The 20,718-nt window shown below is 40.0% G+C and overlaps 3 protein-coding genes across 3 annotated transcripts; 2 read left to right on the top strand and 1 right to left on the bottom strand.

Moving 5' to 3' along the window:
• Nucleotides 1-797: 797 nt before the first annotated feature.
• Nucleotides 798-4,133, bottom strand: tatdn3 (TatD DNase domain containing 3; the record flags this gene model as incomplete). Its single annotated transcript, XM_080514460.1, is given in 9 exon segments — nt 798-872; nt 1,029-1,079; nt 2,496-2,498; nt 2,500-2,559; nt 2,717-2,789; nt 3,486-3,559; nt 3,737-3,752; nt 3,879-3,931; nt 4,077-4,133. Coding segments are annotated over 9 exon segments (462 nt in total).
• Nucleotides 4,134-4,318: 185 nt separating this feature from the next.
• On the top strand, nt 4,319-16,227 carry nsl1 (NSL1 component of MIS12 kinetochore complex; the record flags this gene model as incomplete). Its single annotated transcript, XM_080514459.1, has 6 exons — nt 4,319-4,486; nt 5,853-5,925; nt 6,008-6,141; nt 6,240-6,294; nt 15,439-15,506; nt 15,581-16,227. 6 exons carry the CDS (start codon nt 4,319-4,321, stop codon nt 15,818-15,820), a joined length of 738 nt encoding a protein of 245 aa, XP_080370585.1. The 3' UTR covers nt 15,821-16,227.
• A 244-nt stretch (nt 16,228-16,471) lies between these two features.
• Nucleotides 16,472-20,084, top strand: batf3 (basic leucine zipper transcription factor, ATF-like 3; the record flags this gene model as incomplete). Its single annotated transcript, XM_080514458.1, has 5 exons — nt 16,472-16,497; nt 17,171-17,294; nt 18,764-18,868; nt 19,149-19,193; nt 19,956-20,084. 5 exons carry the CDS (start codon nt 16,472-16,474, stop codon nt 20,082-20,084), a joined length of 429 nt encoding a protein of 142 aa, XP_080370584.1.
• Between the last annotated feature and the right edge of the window lie 634 nt (nt 20,085-20,718).

The raw sequence follows: 20,718 nt of genomic DNA, 5'->3' as shown, positions 1-20,718 counted from the left end.
ATGGCAATGCTGCTTGGAGGCATAGAAAATACAATTTTATGAAAATAGCTCCTATGGTGGAACTTTTTAAAAATGTTTCGACTCCTTCTCCATTGAAATGGAGGAAAATTGAACTTTGCTGAAACGCTGTTACTACTCATGCTCACCACAGCCATAGTAACTCGTTGTTCTGCACATGCTCAGTAGATGGACAGAAAGAATAATGATTTCCTCCATGATGTCATGACTCCCAGTCCATATTCTCCTGGACTTGGTACTTTTATTTTGATAGTCACTGTAATAACAATCCATCTTCGTCGTCTGTCCACTAGAATGTCCGTGTTCTCGCCATTGTTGATGTTAAGATCGTATTGTCCTCTGCTACTTGTGTTTTCATTATAAAAACAACCAAGAGCACCCACTAATGGCCCAACATGCTTACTCCATAGTGTTCAACATTTCTGCCGTTTGCATGTAAACATTGTTTTCAAAACGTTGTCATGTTAAATGGAAAACTTCTGAAACAAAAACATAAAAACGTGTTTTCAGTTTATACAATTGTAAATGGGGTCTGAAGCAGATGTAAACTTGTAATTTCATACGTTTTCAAAGTTTCAACATATTTGTTTTTGTGTCAGAGATACACTTTTTGGAATTTCTTCAGCAGTAAACATGGTCTGGCTAATGAAACCATGAAACCAACTAGCTGCAGCTCAGGCTGATGTTACTGGGCTCGATCCTGTCCTGAAATGGAGAGAAACATTTCCAAACATAAAATAAAAAAAGAAGAAAAAACAAAACTGTTGACTTCAAGGCATTTAAAGACCCAGTGCAGGAGAATCCGTTTCAAGGCAGATGTGCTCCAGTGGGATCTGTTTGATTAACTTGTCTCTCTGTAGGAGAACAGACTGATCATAATATACAATCTGACTTCACAGCGTCAGAACGTCTCTTTGAAAGTGAAATTCTCCATCAAATGTGGTTATAATGAAACTAATTATACAGCAATTAACATTTAAGTTCAAGGTAACTGATTCTCTGTTGCTGACACCTTTTTCATTATGGGAGTAGACGCACCCCGAAGTGAAATCCAGTCCAATCTGCAGACAAAGTTTTCAGTTTCCAGGTCTTCAGCTTGTCTTCATAGCAGTGGCTGTAGTCAAATGAGGAGGTTTTCAAATTAAAATGTGTCATTTTTCCACTTTCATTTCAGAAAAATTTTGTTTTGAAAAGGGACACGGCAGAAACACTGAAAACTACACATCAAAACATAATGAAAATAATAGCTGAGGTCATGTTTACACAACAGTGAAACTTTTTGAAAACTGCTCCCAAAGGTATGAAATGGGGCTACCGCCATGCAGCGCAAATGCAGCGCCACCGTAGTAACTGGTTTTTCTGCACATGCTCAGTAGATGGACAATCAGAACAGTTTCCTCCGTGGTGTCATGACTCTCCATACTATATTGGACTATGTAGTTTTATTTTGACAGTCAATGTAATAACAATCCAACTTGGTGCTCTGTCCACTAGGATGTCCTGTACTCCCATTGGTAATGTTCAGAGTGTATTGTTTCCTGCACCCTTGTGTGTGTGTGTGTGTGTGGTTTCACTACAAAAACAACCAAAACCACTCATTAGTGGCCCAACATGCTAACGACATCGTTTTCAAAATGTTGCTGTCTAAACACAAACATTGTCTGAAATGAAACCATAAAAACTATGAGTTATCACTCGAAACATTTCCGTGTCAATGGAGCCTCAATGAACTCTTGACTTGTTGTTAATGTTGCAGGTGAAAACATTTGAAGAGCTGCAGAGCTGCTGTCTCTCTCTGTTTCTGGTCATTGAGCCAACATTAACAGTACTTATTTCATTAAGCTCCTGTTCATTGTGGGAGAACCTCCACATCAATCCTGAATGATCTCAGTCTTCACAACAACATGACAAAATCCCCCCGCAGGTCATTTCAACGTATGTCAGGTTCGGCCCAAGTGCAGTTGGTTGTTTCGATGTAGACAATAATCCTTGAACTGATCTCGACCAGCTCTGTGCGCATGGAACATGAGACGTAGTCAGTGTGGCAGGGGGTCGGATCCCGCTGCTTTCCCACCTCTGTAATGACAACAGTTACAGGAAGAGCAGTCTGTAGCTGTGGATTGAGCGCCATGAAGCCTGAAATCTGTCCTGACAGCCCATCGCATTCCTGAGTTGAGCTGGAGGACGGACGAGGTGAGGGGGAGAAGGGCCATCACTTTGTATGCGTGAGAAAGATTGTCACAGAGGATATTAGAAGATTAAGATGGACAATGAAGAGTTTTAACACTTCTGTTTCACACAAACATTTTCAGCATTTCTGCCTTTTCCTCGCATTTGTTGGACATTGATTTCAAAACATTGCCATGTAAACATGAAACGTTTCTGAAATGAAAATGAAAAATGATGCGTTTTCACTTGAGACATTGTGTAAACCATCATCTGTATACAAACCATCATTGCAGGTTTCAATGTGAAACTTCAGCCGATAGCAACTAATTGTTCTTTGTGGTTATAAAACTGTTGCAGAGCAGCATCCAGATCCTGTGAAAATAATAAATCAGCTTTAATCATCATGAACACTTTAAAGGACAGTTGTCTATTAATCATGTATATTTTTTGTGACACAAATAAAAGAAATCTGCTGATAATTTTCTCAGAATCTTTGAAGTAGGTTGCTGTGCAGATTGTTTTCCTTACCTTGAGGCTTCACACTGCGGCACTCCGGCTGCAGCGGGTAGACACCGAAACATGGAGCCACCAGATCTGGAAAACTGTGAGAGGAATCCAACATGACACCCATGAAAAACAAACACAAAGTCTTCCAGCTGGGAGGAGCAATTAAGACCGTCTACAGGAGGGGCGTCAAACACACTTTGGTTGAGGGGCCATATTCAACCCAGTTTCATCTTGAGTAGCTTGCGCCGGTGAAAATAATGCCAAAATAACCTTTAAATTTAAACAAAGATTTCACTTGATTTGTCGCATAGTATATGTGTTGAAAATGTCAGAAAACCAAACAATTATTACAATGGAAAATGACCACAATCTCAGTTTCAATGAAACCTTCTGGTGCAAAATACAATGAAATGTCCCAAAAACTTCTCCTCTAGCTGTTGGGGTTTTTACAAACTCACCCCGACAGCATGGCTGTGAGGATAATGCTAGTTTGCTAACTTTCATGGCAACATCACCAGTATCTCAGCTCTGGTCTCAGTGCTGTGTTGCTATGTTTAAGAAATGTGTTTAAAAAATTGTTTAGAATTTTCTGGGTGGTTTGGCCAGATTGGAACCTCTTGTGGGCCAGTTTTGGTCCACACACCTTATGTTTGACAACTCTGGTTTAGACACAAACCTTTTGTTTTATGTGTTTACTGCATTATCAATGAAACGCTGCCCACATCAAATATATTTGCAAGGGAGACATTACAGGCTGTGCATGTTTGGCCCATTTATGTGGTGGAACAGACCTTTCCTGCAGCTGCAGAACTCTGTTAAATTCTCCAATTTCTTCTGTGACTGCAATCAGAGTCTTTATACCAACCTACATACAAAATATTAGACATTTCCATATCATAATAATAACTGTTATGTAAAGTTACATCTCATAACTTTGTATTAAAAATACAGGAACATTTTAATCAATAAACTCCAGGAATATAAATTACATAATAAAACTAGTGTAGATATGCAAAGTTAAACACAGTTTAAGATAATTAACAGAGTAGTGGGACGATCTAAAAAGGAAGAAAGAGAACAGACAGGTTTCCACATCAATTGTTGTGTCATTTACGGCAGGTGGAACAAATCAATACAGTAAAATGCAGCACAAGGTGGTTTACAGGCTAAAATTAAATAAAAACTGAGTGATAATGATGCTTTCTTCTCTGGATCTCTTGATCACATCATATAGATCCTACAAAAATTAATTATTAGTACAGTGATGAGAAGACGATGATAGTTTTTTGGAGTATTGTACATGTTTGTCTAGTATCCACCTCATTGAGAAATGGTTTGTTTACATTTGTTCACTGAAAGACATTTAGACAAAACGTTTTGACCTCCTCAAATTCACGTGCTGATATGTGACAGTGACAGTCAACGAAGCCATACTCCATTTAAAATCTCGGGAGAGAAAATAACCCAGAACGTGTCAAATAATTATTGAAAGTAAGTTTGTTTTTAGCTCCACCGCTGACATTAAGCCGGAACGCTTCTTCTGCAGCCGTGTTTCCGGTGGCTCTGTTGGTACTTGCAGCAGGAAACGGAAGAGAAGTGTTCGTAAACAGAGTTGGCGGTAAAGATGGAGACGGAAAGTCCAACAAAAGAGGAATTCCGAGTCCAGTTAGCTTCTAAGAAGCAGGTAAATGAGCAAATAGACAAATATAAAGACATTTTAAGGACAGCTTTGGACGGACAAACAGAAGTTTCAGAAGAGACGAAGAAACAGTTGGTGGAGGAGCTACTGGTGGTAAGTCGCTAAGTTGAATGTCCCTCCCCCCTAATAAACACATTTTCCACATATAACTGCTTTTAACACGACAAATCACACGTATCTCTATCTATGGCTTTGGCGGCTTTTTACGTCTATAGAAATATCGGTTATTCATACGGCTCATTCAGACACAATGAAGGTAGTTCAGTGTTTTAAAGGAAATAACAGAAAACCAATACACACAGTAGCGGCTTTATTCCGGCACAAGTGATTGAATAAGTAAAATAATGCTTTTTGGAAAGTCTGAGCAAAAGATACTATTTTGAATCTTGATTTAAAAGAATGTGTGGGTGTGGGTGTGTGTGTGTCTCAGAAGGTAATTTGTTCTACAGGTGAGGAAGGTAGAAACTAAAAGCTGCTTCACCTTGTTTCTTCTTACTCTGGGAACATTTAGTGAATCCTTTTCTGGTGATCTCAGATGTACATGTAGAATATGAAACATCCAGACCCCCGAGGTTCTCAGGAAGAGATTTACTAATGGTTTCCAGGGTCAGAAAAAACAAGATGAAACAGTTTTTAGTTCCTCCCTCCGAACGTGTAGAACAAACTAGCTACTCATACACACACTTCTTTTAAATCAAGATTTTAAAGAAAGAGTTGCGTTAGTTGTTGCTCTAGTAGATAGCAGTCTCACCTGCCATGCACATGGTTCGAGTTCAATTCAAGGTGGGATTAGAATTTCTATATTTTTTTAATTGCGTCAACTCATCCAGAGGTCTTGTTTGGATGTTCATATGACGTCCAGACAGGAGAGCCATGCAATGTCTTGGAAAGACATACAAAAACCTTTCGTTCAGGAGGTATGGAAATCACGTCTTAAAGACAGGTTGAGTTTTTTTCTCCTCTTTTCATCTTCAAGATATGATTTGGACCACTCTTTGCTCAGGGGGTCAACCTTTCTAACTCTGGAAGTCTTTTGACAAATCCTTTCAATGGATTTCTGCTAAACAATTCAATTATCTCCCATCCAACTAGTATCCCATTGATTCTGTGTTGATATGCTGTGATTGTTTTTATTAATTCCTTTGTCTGGTTTCTCAGCTTGTTGTTCCTTAGTCCTTTAAAAAAAAAAAGTTTCTTTCCTCTCCTGCATAGTCGAGTATTATTTCTCAACTCTGTATTATATTCTTATTTTGTGCAAATAAAAGGAGAGAAAAACTAAACCTCTTTTAAAAATGTATTGTTTTTAAGTTTTTTCTTATTGAAAACCATACATTCGTAAAAAACATTTATCTTCTGGATTCATAAGGCAGTGCTGCATCATGAAGTATTGTCTGGTTTATTCTCTGTGTGATTCTGACTCTTGATGCCGGTGCTGATCAGTTTATGTTTTGATCTGCAGAATTTTGAAACTGCTGTTCAAGCCAACGTGTTGGTGAACGGACTTCCCTGGGATGAGGCTCCTGATGCTGAATGTACTGATGTCACAGTCTCCTCAACCAGCATTGTGTTAATAATGGCATCTGATTGCTTTTTAATCTGTCTTGTCCAATCCAGTGGAGGACAAGGCCATCGCCCTGGAAAGCATTTTGGATGATGCGATTGTTGAGACCACCAGGAGGCGCTGTACCTTCCCAAAACGGATCCTCCCTCATGTGGTTCGCACCCTCAAGGCCGAACGGGAAGTCATGGTGCTGTGTGTGACTGTGTGACTCGGGTTACGTGATTCTGTCTGGTCTTATGTTATCATATATTTTTCTCATGTGCCGTCACCATGTTTGTGTTTCAGGGGCTTTATAATACAACTGTAAAACCTCAGGAGGTGATTAGAGATCTACGTCAAGGTAACACACACACACACACACACACACACACACACACACACACACACACACACACACACACACACACACACACACACACACACACACACACACACACACACACACACACACAGGGAGGTAAGAAGGAAGTGCTACTTCTTTTTTTCATGGCAGAGTTGTAAGTTCCTCCCTCACTGACCTGAAGTACTGAAATGCATCACAACGTTTTGTTCACTTTTCAGCCCAGTAAACAGAAATAGATACCAGTATCAGGCATCAGTATACTGATACTACATGGAGTACTTGTAACAGGTACAACCTGGCAAGTTAGCCTGATGTCGCTCAGTAATCTCAACTGCTCAGCATGTAACTCCGAGCTGTGCTACATGTTACATGCCCAAGAGTTTCATGCTCACACACCAGCGATGCTACATGCTAAACATGATTAAAATCTGACTGATACACTCATTAACAATGAACTTGGTTTCCTCGGGCAACAGTTTACAATATAACAGAACAGTGTGTAGATAGATGCTACGTACTGCGCTATGCTACTGTAAACATAGTCGTATACTGGAGCCTTCAAGGCATTTGGAGGTGGCGTAAAGTCGACACAAAGGCTGTGCGGAGGTGATTTGTGGCAACGCACCGCCTTCACGTATCATTTGTGTATGGAGTATGCTTTAGATTAAATGGCATTTAATAAATACTTGTATAGGTACTCAGTATTGGAAAGTAGCTAAAGGTCCGTACTTGTGCTTTACAAAAGTGGTATTGATGCTTCCCTACTAATTTACCGTTGGCTAGGCACCCAAGTTTGACAGTCAAAACGTCATCAGCCTGTCAGACGGTTGAAAAACTGTTTTTCAACACATCGCTCCCAGTATGCTTGGGAGCGAGATATTAGCTGCTAATATCCTACATAAAGTACACTTGTCCTCTCGAGACTGACTGTTTACATTCCATGGACACACCTGTGAGTGTCCTTCCTCGTGGACTCCTCAGGCTGCTGTTGGCAGCACCAGCACCCCCTACTGTTCTCCTCTGTCAATTACATCCTCACCATCTGTGTTCTCAAAACTGAACCATCTTCCTGCTGTCTCCTCACCCTCTAACATCCAAATCTTTCATGTGTAGACTGTGTCTGTTCCATGACCAGTTTACCAAAGACAAGATGAATCCCACTGGAGAGGAGTTCAACATAGGAATCTGATAGCAATCAAAACTGTTCCCATCAGTAAACAAAATCCCACAACAATCAAATGTGGATTGTTAAATATTCCTTCACTATCGTCTAAATCTTTACTTGTAAGTGATTTAATAATGCATCTCAAATGTGATTTATTGACCCTCACTGAAACCTAGTTAAAAAGAGATGAATATCTCAGCCTCAATGAAGCAACTCTGACCACTTGTATTAATCACCATATTCCTGGAGAAACTGGACGAGGAGGAGGAGAGCATCTATTTATAACTCAAGTCTTATTGATCCCAGACCTAAAACTAACCAGAAATCCTTTGAAAATCTAATTTTAAATGTTATGCATTCTGACTGAAAAACCCTCAGCAGCCAGTTCTACTTGTCATAGTGTACCGTCCTCCTGGGCCATACTCTGAATTTCTGTCTGAACTCTGACTTTCTCTCTAGTTTAGTACTGAGCTCAGATAAAGTCATCATAGTGGGTGACTTTACTATTCTTGTAGATGTTGACAATGACAGCCTTAACATTGCATTCAGCTCATTACTGGATTTTCACAGAAGGTGAATGAACCCACTCATTATCTTAATCCCACGCTTGATCTTGTCCTCACTTAAACTTGACATTTATAAATTAACGGTTTTTCCCCCGCAACACACCTCTGTTGTCAGATCACTTCCTGATGCCATACAAATTTACATTAACTGGCTTTATAGCCCCTGAAATTATACTGAAATATAACAGATATTTATCTCTCAATGCTGTAACCAAATTCAGGTAAGTACTAATGCATTGGTTTTATATAACACTTTTCTTGGCACTCAAAGACGCTTTACATTGCATTATTTTTTCACGCCTTACTTGATGGTGGTAAAATACGTAGGTCTGCCCTGGAGCAGACTGATGGAAGCGAGGCTGCCATTTTGCGCCATCGGCCCGCCCGGCCCTCACCAATCATTCACTCTCTCACAGCATTCACACAAGCAGCTTGGGGTTCAGTGTCTTGCCCAAGGGGGCAGAGATGAGAATCGAACCTGCAACATTCCGATTGGGAGCCATACCGCCCACGCATATTGACTTCAATACTATCCGTGGATCCAGCAGTAAACAGCTGCCACACCTTCAGCCCTACTCAGGTTCAGTTGGTTGTAGATGGAACAGCAGCCTTACTTCGCGCCACACTTGATTCTGTTGCACCTTTGAAGATAAAAGCAACTCCGAGGAGGATAACTCCATGGTATAATTATAATCTGCGAGCTCTAAAGAAAGGCACAAACATTACAGAAGAAATGGTACTTAACTCAGAAGTATTTGAAACAGCCTGGAGAGATAGTTTGTTAATCTATAAAAAATCCCTTCACAAAACCCGAAATGTCTGCTATTCTTCCTTAATAGAATAATATTTTTCTCTTCAATACTATAACAAAAAGTCACAGCTCTGTCGAACCTCATAGCCCTTTAACTTTGAGCCTTAATGATTTTGTAAGTTTCTTTAATGACAATATTCTAACTATTGGGGATAGAATTAAAGACTCCCTGCCCAGTGCAGTCGCAGTTCAATCAACCACATCTTTTGATTCATTAGTAGAGCCTGACTTCCAGTTATCCAGATCCCACTCTATAGAAGTCCTTGAGCTATACTCAATAGTGGCGTCATCTAAACCAACGACTTGCTTACTAGACCCAGTACCCACTAAACTGTTTAAAGATATTTTCCCTGTGATTACTACATCAATACTAGATCAGATCAACCCATCTCTAATAACAGGTTATGTACCCTAAGCCTTTGAGGTTTCTGTTGTTAAACCTCTTATTAAAAAACACACCCTTGACCCAGGAGTCTTGGCAAGTTACAGGCCAATATCCAACCTTCCCTTTATTTCTAAAATCTTAGAAAAAGTGATCACAAGTCCGCTGTGTAACCATTTAAGCAAAAATGGCTCATTTGAGTCTTTCCAGTCAGGTTTTAGAGCTCAATATAGTAGAGAGAAACAGCTCTGGTTAAAGTTACCAATGATCTTCTCATGGCTTCAGACAAAGGACTGGTCTCTGTTCTGGTCCTGTTAGATCTCAGTGCTGCTTTTGATACTATTGATCATAATATCCTATTACAGAGGCTAGAGCACATCATCGGGCTTAAAGGTACAGCACTAAACTGGTTCAGGTCATATTTATCAGACAGGTTCCACTTCGTTCATGTTCACGATAATTCCTCAGTCCAGACTGAGGTTAAACTGGTGTAAATGGTGTTCCACAGTGTTCTGTCTTAAGTCCTATACTTTTATTTTATACATGCTTCTTGTCGGGAATATTATTAAAAAACAGTCTATTAACTTCCAATGTTATGCAGATGACACACAAATATATTTATCTACGAAACCTGATGATAATAACCAACTTTCTAAACTAGAAGCATGCCTTAAAGATATAAAGGACTGGATGAGCCATCATTTCCTGCTCCTGAACTCAGATAAAACTGAAATTATTATATTTGGGCCAAAATATCTGAGAGACAAATTATCTAAAGATATAGTCACACCAGATGGTATTACTTTGACCTCCAGTACCACTGTGAGGAACCTGGGAGTTATTTTTTTTACTAGGTTTTATTCTTTAACTCACACATTAAACACATTTACAGAACTGCCTTTTTTCACCTACGCAATATTTCCAAAATTAAAAACATGCCGACTCCGAGTGATGCCGAAAAACGAATCCACGCATTTATTACTTTGAGAGTAGACTATTGTAACTCCCTATTATCAGGGTGTCCAAATAACTACTTATAAATCTTCAATTGATTCAAAATGCTGCAGCGAGAGTCCTGACAAGGCCCAGCATAAGAGATCACATCACTCCAATACTAACCTCTCTTCAATGGCTCCCTGGTAAATCTAGAATAGAATTTTAAATCCTTACAACCAGGTGGCATCATATCTTCAAGAACTGTTAGTCATATATCTCCCAAGAACAACACTTGGTTCACAGAGTGCTGCTTACTGGACGTTCCTCGGTTTTCTAAAAGTAGAATGGAGGCGGAGCCTTCAGCTCTCAAGCTCCGTCTTGTGGAACCAGATCCCAGTTTCAGTTAGGGAGGCTGAAGCAGTCTCGACTTTTAAGGCCAGACTCAAAACTTCTATTTACTAAAGCTTACAGTTAGGGCTGTTTCAAAATACCCCCTCCCCCCATCTCTCTCTACCTCTTTCTTTACATCTCCCTCTACCTCTTTCTTTACCTCTTTCTTTACATCTCCCTCTACCTCTTTCTTTACATCTCTCTCTACCTCTTTTTTTACATCTCTCTCTACCTCTTTCTTTACATCTCCCTCTACCTCTTTCTTTACATCTCTCTCTACCTCTTTCTTTACATCTCCCTCTACCTCTTTCTTTACATCTCCCTCTACCTCTTTCTTTACATCTCTCTCTACCTCTTTCTTTACATCTCTCTCTACCTCTTTCTTTACATCTCCCTCTACCTCTTTCTTTACATCTCCCTCTACCTCTTTCTTTACATCTCCCTCTACCTCTTTCTTTACATCTCTCTCTACCTCTTTCTTTACATCTCCCTCTACCTCTTTCTTTACATCTCTCTCTACCTCTTTCTTTACATCTCCCTCTACCTCTTTCTTTACATCTCTCTCTACCTCTTTCTTTACATCTCTCTCTACCTCTTTCTTTACATCTCTCTCTACCTCTTTCTTTACATCTCCCTCTACCTCTTTCTTTACATCTCTCTCTACCTCTTTCTTTACATCTCTCTCTACCTCTTTCTTTACATCTCTCTCTACCTCTTTCTTTACATCTCTCTCTATCTCTTTCTTTACATCTCCCTCTACCTCTTTCTTTACATCTCTCTCTACCTCTTTCTTTACATCTCTCTCTATCTCTTTCTTTACATCTCTCTCTATCTCTTTCTTTACATCTCCCTCTACCTCTTTCTTTACATCTCTCTCTATCTCTTTCTTTACATCTCTCTCTATCTCTTTCTTTACATCTCCCTCTACCTCTTTCTTTACATCTCTCTCTATCTCTTTCTTTACACCTCTCTCTATCTCTTTCTTTACATCTCCCTCTACCTCTTTCTTTACATCTCTCTCTACCTCTTTCTTTACATCTCTCTCTATCTCTTTCTTTACATCTCTCTCTATCTCTTTCTTTACATCTCTCTCTACCTCTTTCTTTACATCTCTCTCTATCTCTTTCTTTACATCTCTCTCTATCTCTTTCTTTACATCTCTCTCTATCTCTTTCTTTACATCTCTCTCTATCTCTTTCTTTACATCTCTCTCTACCTCTTTCTTTACATCTCTCTCTATCTCTTTCTTTACATCTCTCTCTATCTCTTTCTTTACATCTCTCTCTATCTCTTTCTTTACCCTCTCTCTATCTCTTTCTTTACATCTCCCTCTACCTCTTTCTTTACATCTCTCTACCTCTTTCTTTACATCTCTCTCTATCTCTTTCTTTACATCTCCCTCTACCTCTTTCTTTACATCTCTCTCTATCTCTTTCTTTACATCTCTCTCTACCTCTTTCTTTACATCTCCCTCTACCTCTTTCTTTACATCTCCCTCTACCTCTTTCTTTACATCTCTCTCTACCTCTTTCTTTACATCTCTCTCTATCTCTTTCTTTACATCTCTCTCTATCTCTTTCTTTACATCTCTCTCTATCTCTTTCTTTACATCTCTCTCTACCTCTTTCTTTACATCTCCCTCTACCTCTTTCTTTACATCTCCCTCTACCTCTTTCTTTACATCTCTCTCTACCTCTTTCTTTACATCTCTCTCTACCTCTTTCTTTACATCTCCCTCTACCTCTTTCTTTACATCTCTCTCTACCTCTTTCTTTACATCTCCCTCTACCTCTTTCTTTACATCTCCCTCTACCTCTTTCTTTACATCTCTCTCTACCTCTTTCTTTACATCTCTCTCTATCTCTTTCTTTACATCTCCCTCTACCTCTTTCTTTACATCTCCCTCTACCTCTTTCTTTACATCTCCCTCTACCTCTTTCTTTACATCTCTCTCTACCTCTTTCTTTACATCTCTCTCTATCTCTTTCTTTACATCTCTCTCTATCTCTTTCTTTACATCTCTCTCTATCTCTTTCTTTACATCTCTCTCTACCTCTTTCTTTACATCTCCCTCTACCTCTTTCTTTACATCTCTCTCTACCTCTTTCTTTACATCTCCCTCTACCTCTTTCTTTACATCTCCCTCTACCTCTTTCTTTACATCTCCCTCTACCTCTTTCTTTACATCTCCCTCTACCTCTTTCTTTACATCTCTCTCTATCTCTTTCTTTACATCTCTCTCTACCTCTTTCTTTACATCTCTCTCTATCTCTTTCTTTACATCTCTCTCTATCTCTTTCTTTACATCTCTCTCTATCTCTTTCTTTACATCTCTCTCTATCTCTTTCTTTACATCTCTCTCTACCTCTTTCTTTACATCTCCCTCTACCTCTTTCTTTACATCTCCCTCTACCTCTTTCTTTACATCTCCCTCTACCTCTTTCTTTACATCTCCCTCTACCTCTTTCTTTACATCTCTCTCTACCTCTTTCTTTACATCTCCCTCTACCTCTTTCTTTACATCTCCCTCTACCTCTTTCTTTACATCTCCCTCTACCTCTTTCTTTACATCTCCCTCTACCTCTTTCTTTACATCTCTCTCTACCTCTTTCTTTACATCTCTCTCTACCTCTTTCTTTACATCTCCCTCTACCTCTTTCTTTACATCTCCCTCTACCTCTTTCTTTACATCTCCCTCTACCTCTTTCTTTACATCTCTCTCTACCTCTTTTTTTACATCTCTCTCTACCTCTTTCTTTACATCTCTCTCTACCTCTTTCTTTACATCTCTCTCTACCTCTTTTTTTACATCTCTCTCTACCTCTTTCTTTACATCTCTCTCTACCTCTTTCTTTACATCTCTCTCTACCTCTTTCTTTACATCTCTCTCTACCTCTTTCTTTACATCTCTCTCTACCTCTTTCTTTACATCTCCCTCTACCTCTTTCTTTACATCTCTCTCTACCTCTTTCTTTACATCTCCCTCTACCTCTTTCTTTACATCTCCCTCTACCTCTTTCTTTACATCTCCCTCTACCTCTTTCTTTACATCTCCCTCTACCTCTTTCTTTACATCTCTCTCTATCTCTTTCTTTACATCTCTCTCTACCTCTTTCTTTACATCTCTCTCTACCTCTTTCTTTACATCTCCCTCTACCTCTTTCTTTACATCTCCCTCTACCTCTTTCTTTACATCTCCCTCTACCTCTTTCTTTACATCTCCCTCTACCTCTTTCTTTACATCTCTCTCTACCTCTTTCTTTACATCTCTCTCTACCTCTTTCTTTACATCTCCCTCTACCTCTTTCTTTACATCTCCCTCTACCTCTTTCTTTACATCTCCCTCTACCTCTTTCTTTACATCTCCCTCTACCTCTTTCTTTACATCTCCCTCTACCTCTTTCTTTACATCTCCCTCTACCTCTTTCTTTACATCTCTCTCTACCTCTTTCTTTACATCTCCCTCTACCTCTTTCTTTACATCTCTCTCTACCTCTTTCTTTACATCTCCCTCTACCTCTTTCTTTACATCTCTCTCTACCTCTTTTTTTACATCTCTCTCTACCTCTTTCTTTACATCTCTCTCTACCTCTTTCTTTACATCTCCCTCTACCTCTTTCTTTACATCTCCCTCTACCTCTTTCTTTACATCTCTCTCTACCTCTTTCTTTACATCTCCCTCTACCTCTTTCTTTACATCTCCCTCTACCTCTTTCTTTACATCTCCCTCTACCTCTTTCTTTACATCTCTCTCTACCTCTTTCTTTACATCTCCCTCTACCTCTTTCTTTACATCTCTCTCTACCTCTTTTTTTACATCTCCCTCTACCTCTTTCTTTACATCTCTCTCTACCTCTTTCTTTACATCTCTCTCTACCTCTTTCTTTACATCTCTCTCTACCTCTTTCTTTACATCTCCCTCTACCTCTTTCTTTACATCTCTCTCTACCTCTTTCTTTACATCTCCCTCTACCTCTTTCTTTACATCTCTCTCTACCTCTTTTTTTACATCTCTCTCTACCTCTTTCTTTACATCTCTCTCTACCTCTTTCTTTACATCTCCCTCTACCTCTTTCTTTACATCTCCCTCTACCTCTTTCTTTACATCTCTCTCTACCTCTTTCTTTACATCTCTCTCTACCTCTTTCTTTACATCTCTCTCTACCTCTTTCTTTACATCTCCCTCTACCTCTTTCTTTACATCTCTCTCTACCTCTTTCTTTACATCTCCCTCTACCTCTTTCTTTACATCTCTCTCTACCTCTTTTTTTACATCTCCCTCTACCTCTTTCTTTACATCTCTCTCTACCTCTTTCTTTACATCTCCCTCTACCTCTTTCTTTACATCTCTCTCTATCTCTTTCTTTACATCTCTCTCTATCTCTTTCTTTACATCTCCCTCTACCTCTTTCTTTACATCTCCCTCTACCTCTTTCTACCCGGACCAGGGTCTATTTCCTGCAGATTACCCGAATCAAGGTTTGTATCTCCCCACCCAATCTGTCTTCCCTATCCTCTCCTCTCCTCTCCTCTCCTCTCCTCTCCTCTCCTCTCCTCTCCTCTCCTCTCCTCTCCTCTCCTCTCCTCTCCTCTCCTCTCCTCTCCTCTCCTCTCCTCTCCTCTCCTCTCCTCTCTCTATCCTCTCTATCCTCTCCTCTCTCTATCCTCTCTATCCTCTCACCCCAACTGGTCAGCAGAATGCCGCCACCTCTGAATCTGGTTTCTGCAAAGGTTTTTTCCTTTCCACAGTCGCAAATAAACCTGCTTGTTCATGTGGAGCCGTTGGGTTTTTATCTTTTCTCTGTTAAAAGCTCCTTGGAATGACTGTGTTGTATTTGGTGCTATATAAATAAAGTTAACTTGAATTTTTCCCAAACTGTTGTTTGACCAGAGAGCATGATGAACGAGCTGTCGTCTGCCGCTCCGGCGATGGTGAAACAGGCCATCCAAGTCATCAAGGTAACCCTCCGACACTTCTGTGAATGTTCCAGTTTTCCATCCACACGTGCTTCAGTCGTCCCTTTCCTTTGCAGTCTATTAACGCTCTTCAGAAACAGGCGGAAGGCCTCTGTGAAGTCCTCAACTTGAAGCCCAGCCCAGCTTCACTGGAGATCCGCAGGGAAGTATTTGGCTCCAGCAGCCAGCCGGACTCCGCCCTGCATCCCGCGGCCAAGCAGCCCATCAAAAGAGCTGTGGAGAGAGCGGCGGAGGCTGACGGGTATGAGCCGCTCTCCAAGAAACCAGAGCGCCTCGAGGGAGAGGACCACCTGTAGTGAGACCTAAACCCTGGGACTCTTTAGAGGATTTATATTCAGAAAGTCAGACTTCCATGTAAATAAAGGAGAACTGAAAGAAGGCACACAACCACAAGAGGGCGCTGTTTGTGAGGAGAGATTCTCATGAGTCTGAAACTGGAAAGTTTGACATCATAAAGGATATGATGTCACACTTTCCAGTTTCTGCATTTTCAACCAGGTCCATCTGGATATGAAGAGTCAAAACTTTATAGTATTTACTTTACAGTATTTATTTAGATTTATTTGGCTGACCAAAAGTGCAACTGTGGAGATCCTTTCCAGAAAAACTGTCACTTGCTACAAGTTCTTCATGAGAAACTTGTGATTGTTTATATCTATATGAATGCTTTTTCTTGCTATATAACAGTCCAGACGTGATGCTTAAGAAGTCAAATGTCTCCAAGTTCAATAAAGTCTAAACATGTTGGAGTCAATTTGTCTAAATATTTTCTATTTTCTATATTGTCAAAGTTAAACCTAGTGAGCAAAAAGCAGCCGCAGGAGGCTCCAGTTCGGCCAACCCACCAAGCAGATTGTAAACATTTCAAAGAAAACATTGATTTAGATTTTAGAGTAGTGACACAACAGAGACCCAAGCTGAAATATCAGTTATGCTCGCAAACAAGCATGAACCTCAAAGCCACGCTGGTGGGGTGAGTCTAAAAACACCCACAATCCAACAACTATGGAAGTTCCCAGTAGTTTTCTGGACATTTCACTATTTTGCATCACAAGGCTTCATTCAATTGGTGTGATGTTGAGATGACAGTTTTATACGTATAATAACTAAGCTGTCAGTGGCTGCTGACACTGCTGGGTAAAATCTTACTGCAGTAGTTTTATCTCACGTTAAAGAAAATAAGAAAATTCCTTGAATAATTAGGGTCCAAGTACTGAGAGTACATAGGACCCTATTATTATTAATTGGTAATAATTATATATACATATATAGCCTAAGAGTGAATGTGAGGCCGCAAATCCTCATAACACGCAACTTTTGCAAGAATTGCAGCACAATAGCAACAAATACAACACTTCTAATTTCAAAATATATAAATAATTGATATTTCCAGTTTCCTGGCAGTAAGTGTAGTAAACAAGTTCTACATTTAGGATTCATCCTCTGAGCACTTTAGGTTACTTGCTGTGGATTAACACACTGCTGTTGCTGTTTGTGGTTGAGGGTTGAGTTTCTCCAGCGGTCAGGCCGATGGGCCCTCGGTCAGGTGACTTACATGAACTGTGTCACCACTTCTCTTAAAAAGGAATCGAGAAGGGAGCTAAAGTGAAACCGCAGCCTCTTTCCTCATCTTCTTGTTGTGTGAGCTGCGCTGGACTGGAGGCTTTCCTGCTGCCGCTGCCGCCGAGAGGTCTGATGTCAGATTGTGACTCCGTGTGCTTCTCTCAATTGAAGAACAGCATCAGCACTCTGCTCTGTGAGGGATGTGAGGTAAGATCCTTTATCTGTTGCTGGTTTCACCACCAATGCTTATTAGTGCAGTCAGATGATGTGTTCATTAGCCTATAGGCCAGAGGTGGGCAATCCTGGTCCTGGAGGGCCGCAGTCCTGCACGTTTCCCTGCTCAAACACACCTGTTATCATGATGAGGCTCTGCAGAAAGCTCGACAAGGAGCCACTAATTGCTGCCAGCTGTATTGATGTGAGGAGACGTCTAAAACGTGCAGGGCTGCGCCCCTCGAGGACCAGGATTGCCCACCCCTGCTATAGGCAGATCAAAGGTCACACTCTGGGAGCAACTAACAGCTCTCATACAAGTTAATACATTTCAAGATAAGTCACTCAAAACAATTTAAAAAATGGATGAAATAATGCAGCAAACCTCAATAGAAGAATAAAAATCGATCTTAAAAACCAAGAAGCATACTTTGGAATATGGGGATAGAATGTTAAAATTACAGATGAAATGTAAAGCTGGTATCAAAAACTAGATAAAATGTAATGTAAAACACAAAATATGACAATACAATGTCAAAAGAAAAGTTAAAATGTTAAAAACTAGATCAATCATTATTCACTATACAAAATATTAGAATATAGTATCAGAAATTATAGTGAAAGTGTAAAACTGATGTTAAAAACATGTATAACATTATTTAAAACACATTTTTTAATAAAAAAATAAAACACATAATATGATAATGAAATATCAAAGGAAAGCTAAAACATGTTTATTACCAGATAAAATGTAATTTGAGTCACAAAATATGAGACTATCTAAAACTGATGTTAAAAATGGAAAAGTGCCATTTAAAACAACATAACAAAATGACACAAGGAAAATCTGAAACTGATGTTGAATGCCACAAAAAAATTTATTTTACACAATATATGTGAATATAATGGTACAAATTATGGAGAAAATGTAAAACTAATGTTAAAAACCAGATAAAACATCCAAAACACAGAGACAAAATTTTACAATTATGACCAGAAATTGCTTATGAAAAAAACCCCAACAACAAATATGATAAAAGTTGAATGTTTGTGTCAGGAGAATTCTCCTAGTAAGAAAACCATAGGCAGACAGAATACACAGGAAAGAGACTGAGAGTGATTGAAAAGTTTAAGAGAAAGTTTATTAGATTATTCTTGCAAGAAGAGACAAAGTCACAGCACAACCTCTGCATGCTTGTCCAGGCGTTTGCCGAACTCTAAAGTCAGACAGCACCTTCTTCAAGGCTGGATTGTTTTCAGTCTGCATTGAAGGACACCAAAAGCAGCACAGAGGTTTCAACAGTGTTGACACGGGTCATCCTTGAGCACAAACTGCAAAATTACACATCATTCTGTATGAGACAAAAGATTTCCATAACAGTTTGTAATATTCTGCCATTGAAAGGTAATGAGTTGTGGTGTTGTGACACTGGAGAGGGTGTGTTTGTGTGTTTGTGTATCAGTGCTCGGAGGATGAAGGCCGGAGGATGAAGAGGAGAGAGAAGAACAGAGTCGCTGCTCAAAAGAGCCGAAAGAGACAAACCCAGAGAGCCGACCTGCTTCACCAGGTGGAGTTTACAAACCCTCCAGGTTCCCATCACAAATCTCACATCTCAAATCCACACCACATAGCGCTGGTGCAACCAAGACTTCCAGGCCCGTTTCCATGGCTACGCGTAAAGTGAAAATGCATTATTTTTGCATTTCAATGGAAAGGTTTTGTGTTGACATAACAAACCGCTCAAGTCCTCTGCTGGTTTACTCTCTGTCCACTTGTTGCTAAAGATTTGTACTTCAATTCAGACAGCTTGACCTTCCCTCAATCCTTCCTTTACTCACCTCTTTCAGGCGTGTGAGCTGCTGGAGCAGAGAAACCGAGAGCTGAGGAGAGAGGTACTGACATTCACGCCACACCGAGCCCAGACATGACAGCTGAAATAAAACTGTCGTGTCACGTGTGGCCACAAATTACTATTTCCTCTCAAATTCTAGTTTTATGGCCACGAATTAAGAATTTTAGGCCACAAACTACTATTTTGCCGCCATGAAATACTAACGAAATAGTAATTTGTGGTCACAAACTACTTATACGCAACCATAGAATATTAATTTGTGGCCATGAAATGGCAATTTGTGGCTGCAAAATTGTAATTTGAAGGCACAAAATGGTAATTTGTTGCCATGAAATTTCATTTGAGGCCTCAAAATATTGACTTTTGTAAACTATTAATGTGTGGCCATGAAATGGCAATTTGTGGCTGCAAAATTGTAATTTGAAGGCACAAAATGGTCATTTGTGGCCATGAAATTTCATTTGTGGCCATGAAATTTCATTTGTGGCCATGAAATTTCATTTGTGGCCATGAAATTTCATTTGTGGCCATGAAATTTCATTTGTGGCCACGAAATAAGAATTTGAGGCCTCAAAATATTGACTTTTGTAAACTATTAATGTGTGACCATGAAATAGTAATTTGAGATCAAGAAATAGTCATTTTTGGCCTCAAATTGTTGTTTCATGGCAACTTTGAGACGATTAATTAACAACTAATTTTAAGGTCTTAGAATATTGGAACCATGAAATATTAGTTTGTAGCCACAAGCTGTGAGCAGGAGTTTTAGCACCACACTCAGGTAATGGCGTGACTCTCTCAGGTGGATTCCCTCTCCGAGGAGCAGCGCCGGCTGACTGAAGCACTCACAGCCCATGAACCTCAATGTCCCATCATGCACTGCTCCTTCGCCTCCTGCGCCTCCTCAGGCTTGCAGCCCCACAACCTCTGACTCCTGAATGTGTTCAGTCCTCAACGCCAGTGGCGGCAGGTGATTAATGTCTCAGGTGAAGCTCTGTATTATTATTCCGTTTCACTCAATGTTAATTCATTTAAATACAGTGTTTATAAACCTCATGACAGCGGTCTTGTCTTTTTTTAGCTTGAGAGGCTCTCAGTGATGAAACATTATAGTTCTTTTAAACAGCATCAGTGTTTCCTAGGCTAAAGGAGGCTCTAAAGGAAACATTGACCTCCTTTCCTTAGCTTAGGGACAATTCCAATGCTTCTCATCATGGCTGTCACTAAGACACTTCAGGTGTTAATGAGAAGTGGATAGGAAATGAAATAGGAGGAACTATTAGGAGATAGGAGGGACCAGTAGGAGATATGAGGAACCACTAGGGGATAGGAGGGACTATGAGGGGATAAGGAGGAACTATGAGGACATAGGAGGGACCAGTAGGAGACATGAGGAACCACTAGGGGATAGGAGGGACTATGAGGGGATAAGGAGGACTATGAGGACATAGGAGGGACCAGTAGGAGATATGAGGAACTACTAGGGGATAGGAGGGACTATGAGGGGATAAGGAGGAACTATTAGGACATAGGAGGGACCAGTAGGAGACATGAGGAACTACTAA

The sequence above is a fragment of the Blennius ocellaris genome (assembly GCF_963422515.1).
Source record: "Blennius ocellaris genome assembly, chromosome: 18".
In the NCBI taxonomy this organism is placed as follows: Eukaryota; Metazoa; Chordata; class Actinopteri; order Blenniiformes; family Blenniidae; genus Blennius; species Blennius ocellaris.
The sequence above is the reverse complement of the archived record's forward strand: the minus strand, read 5'-3'. Positions and strand labels throughout refer to the sequence as shown.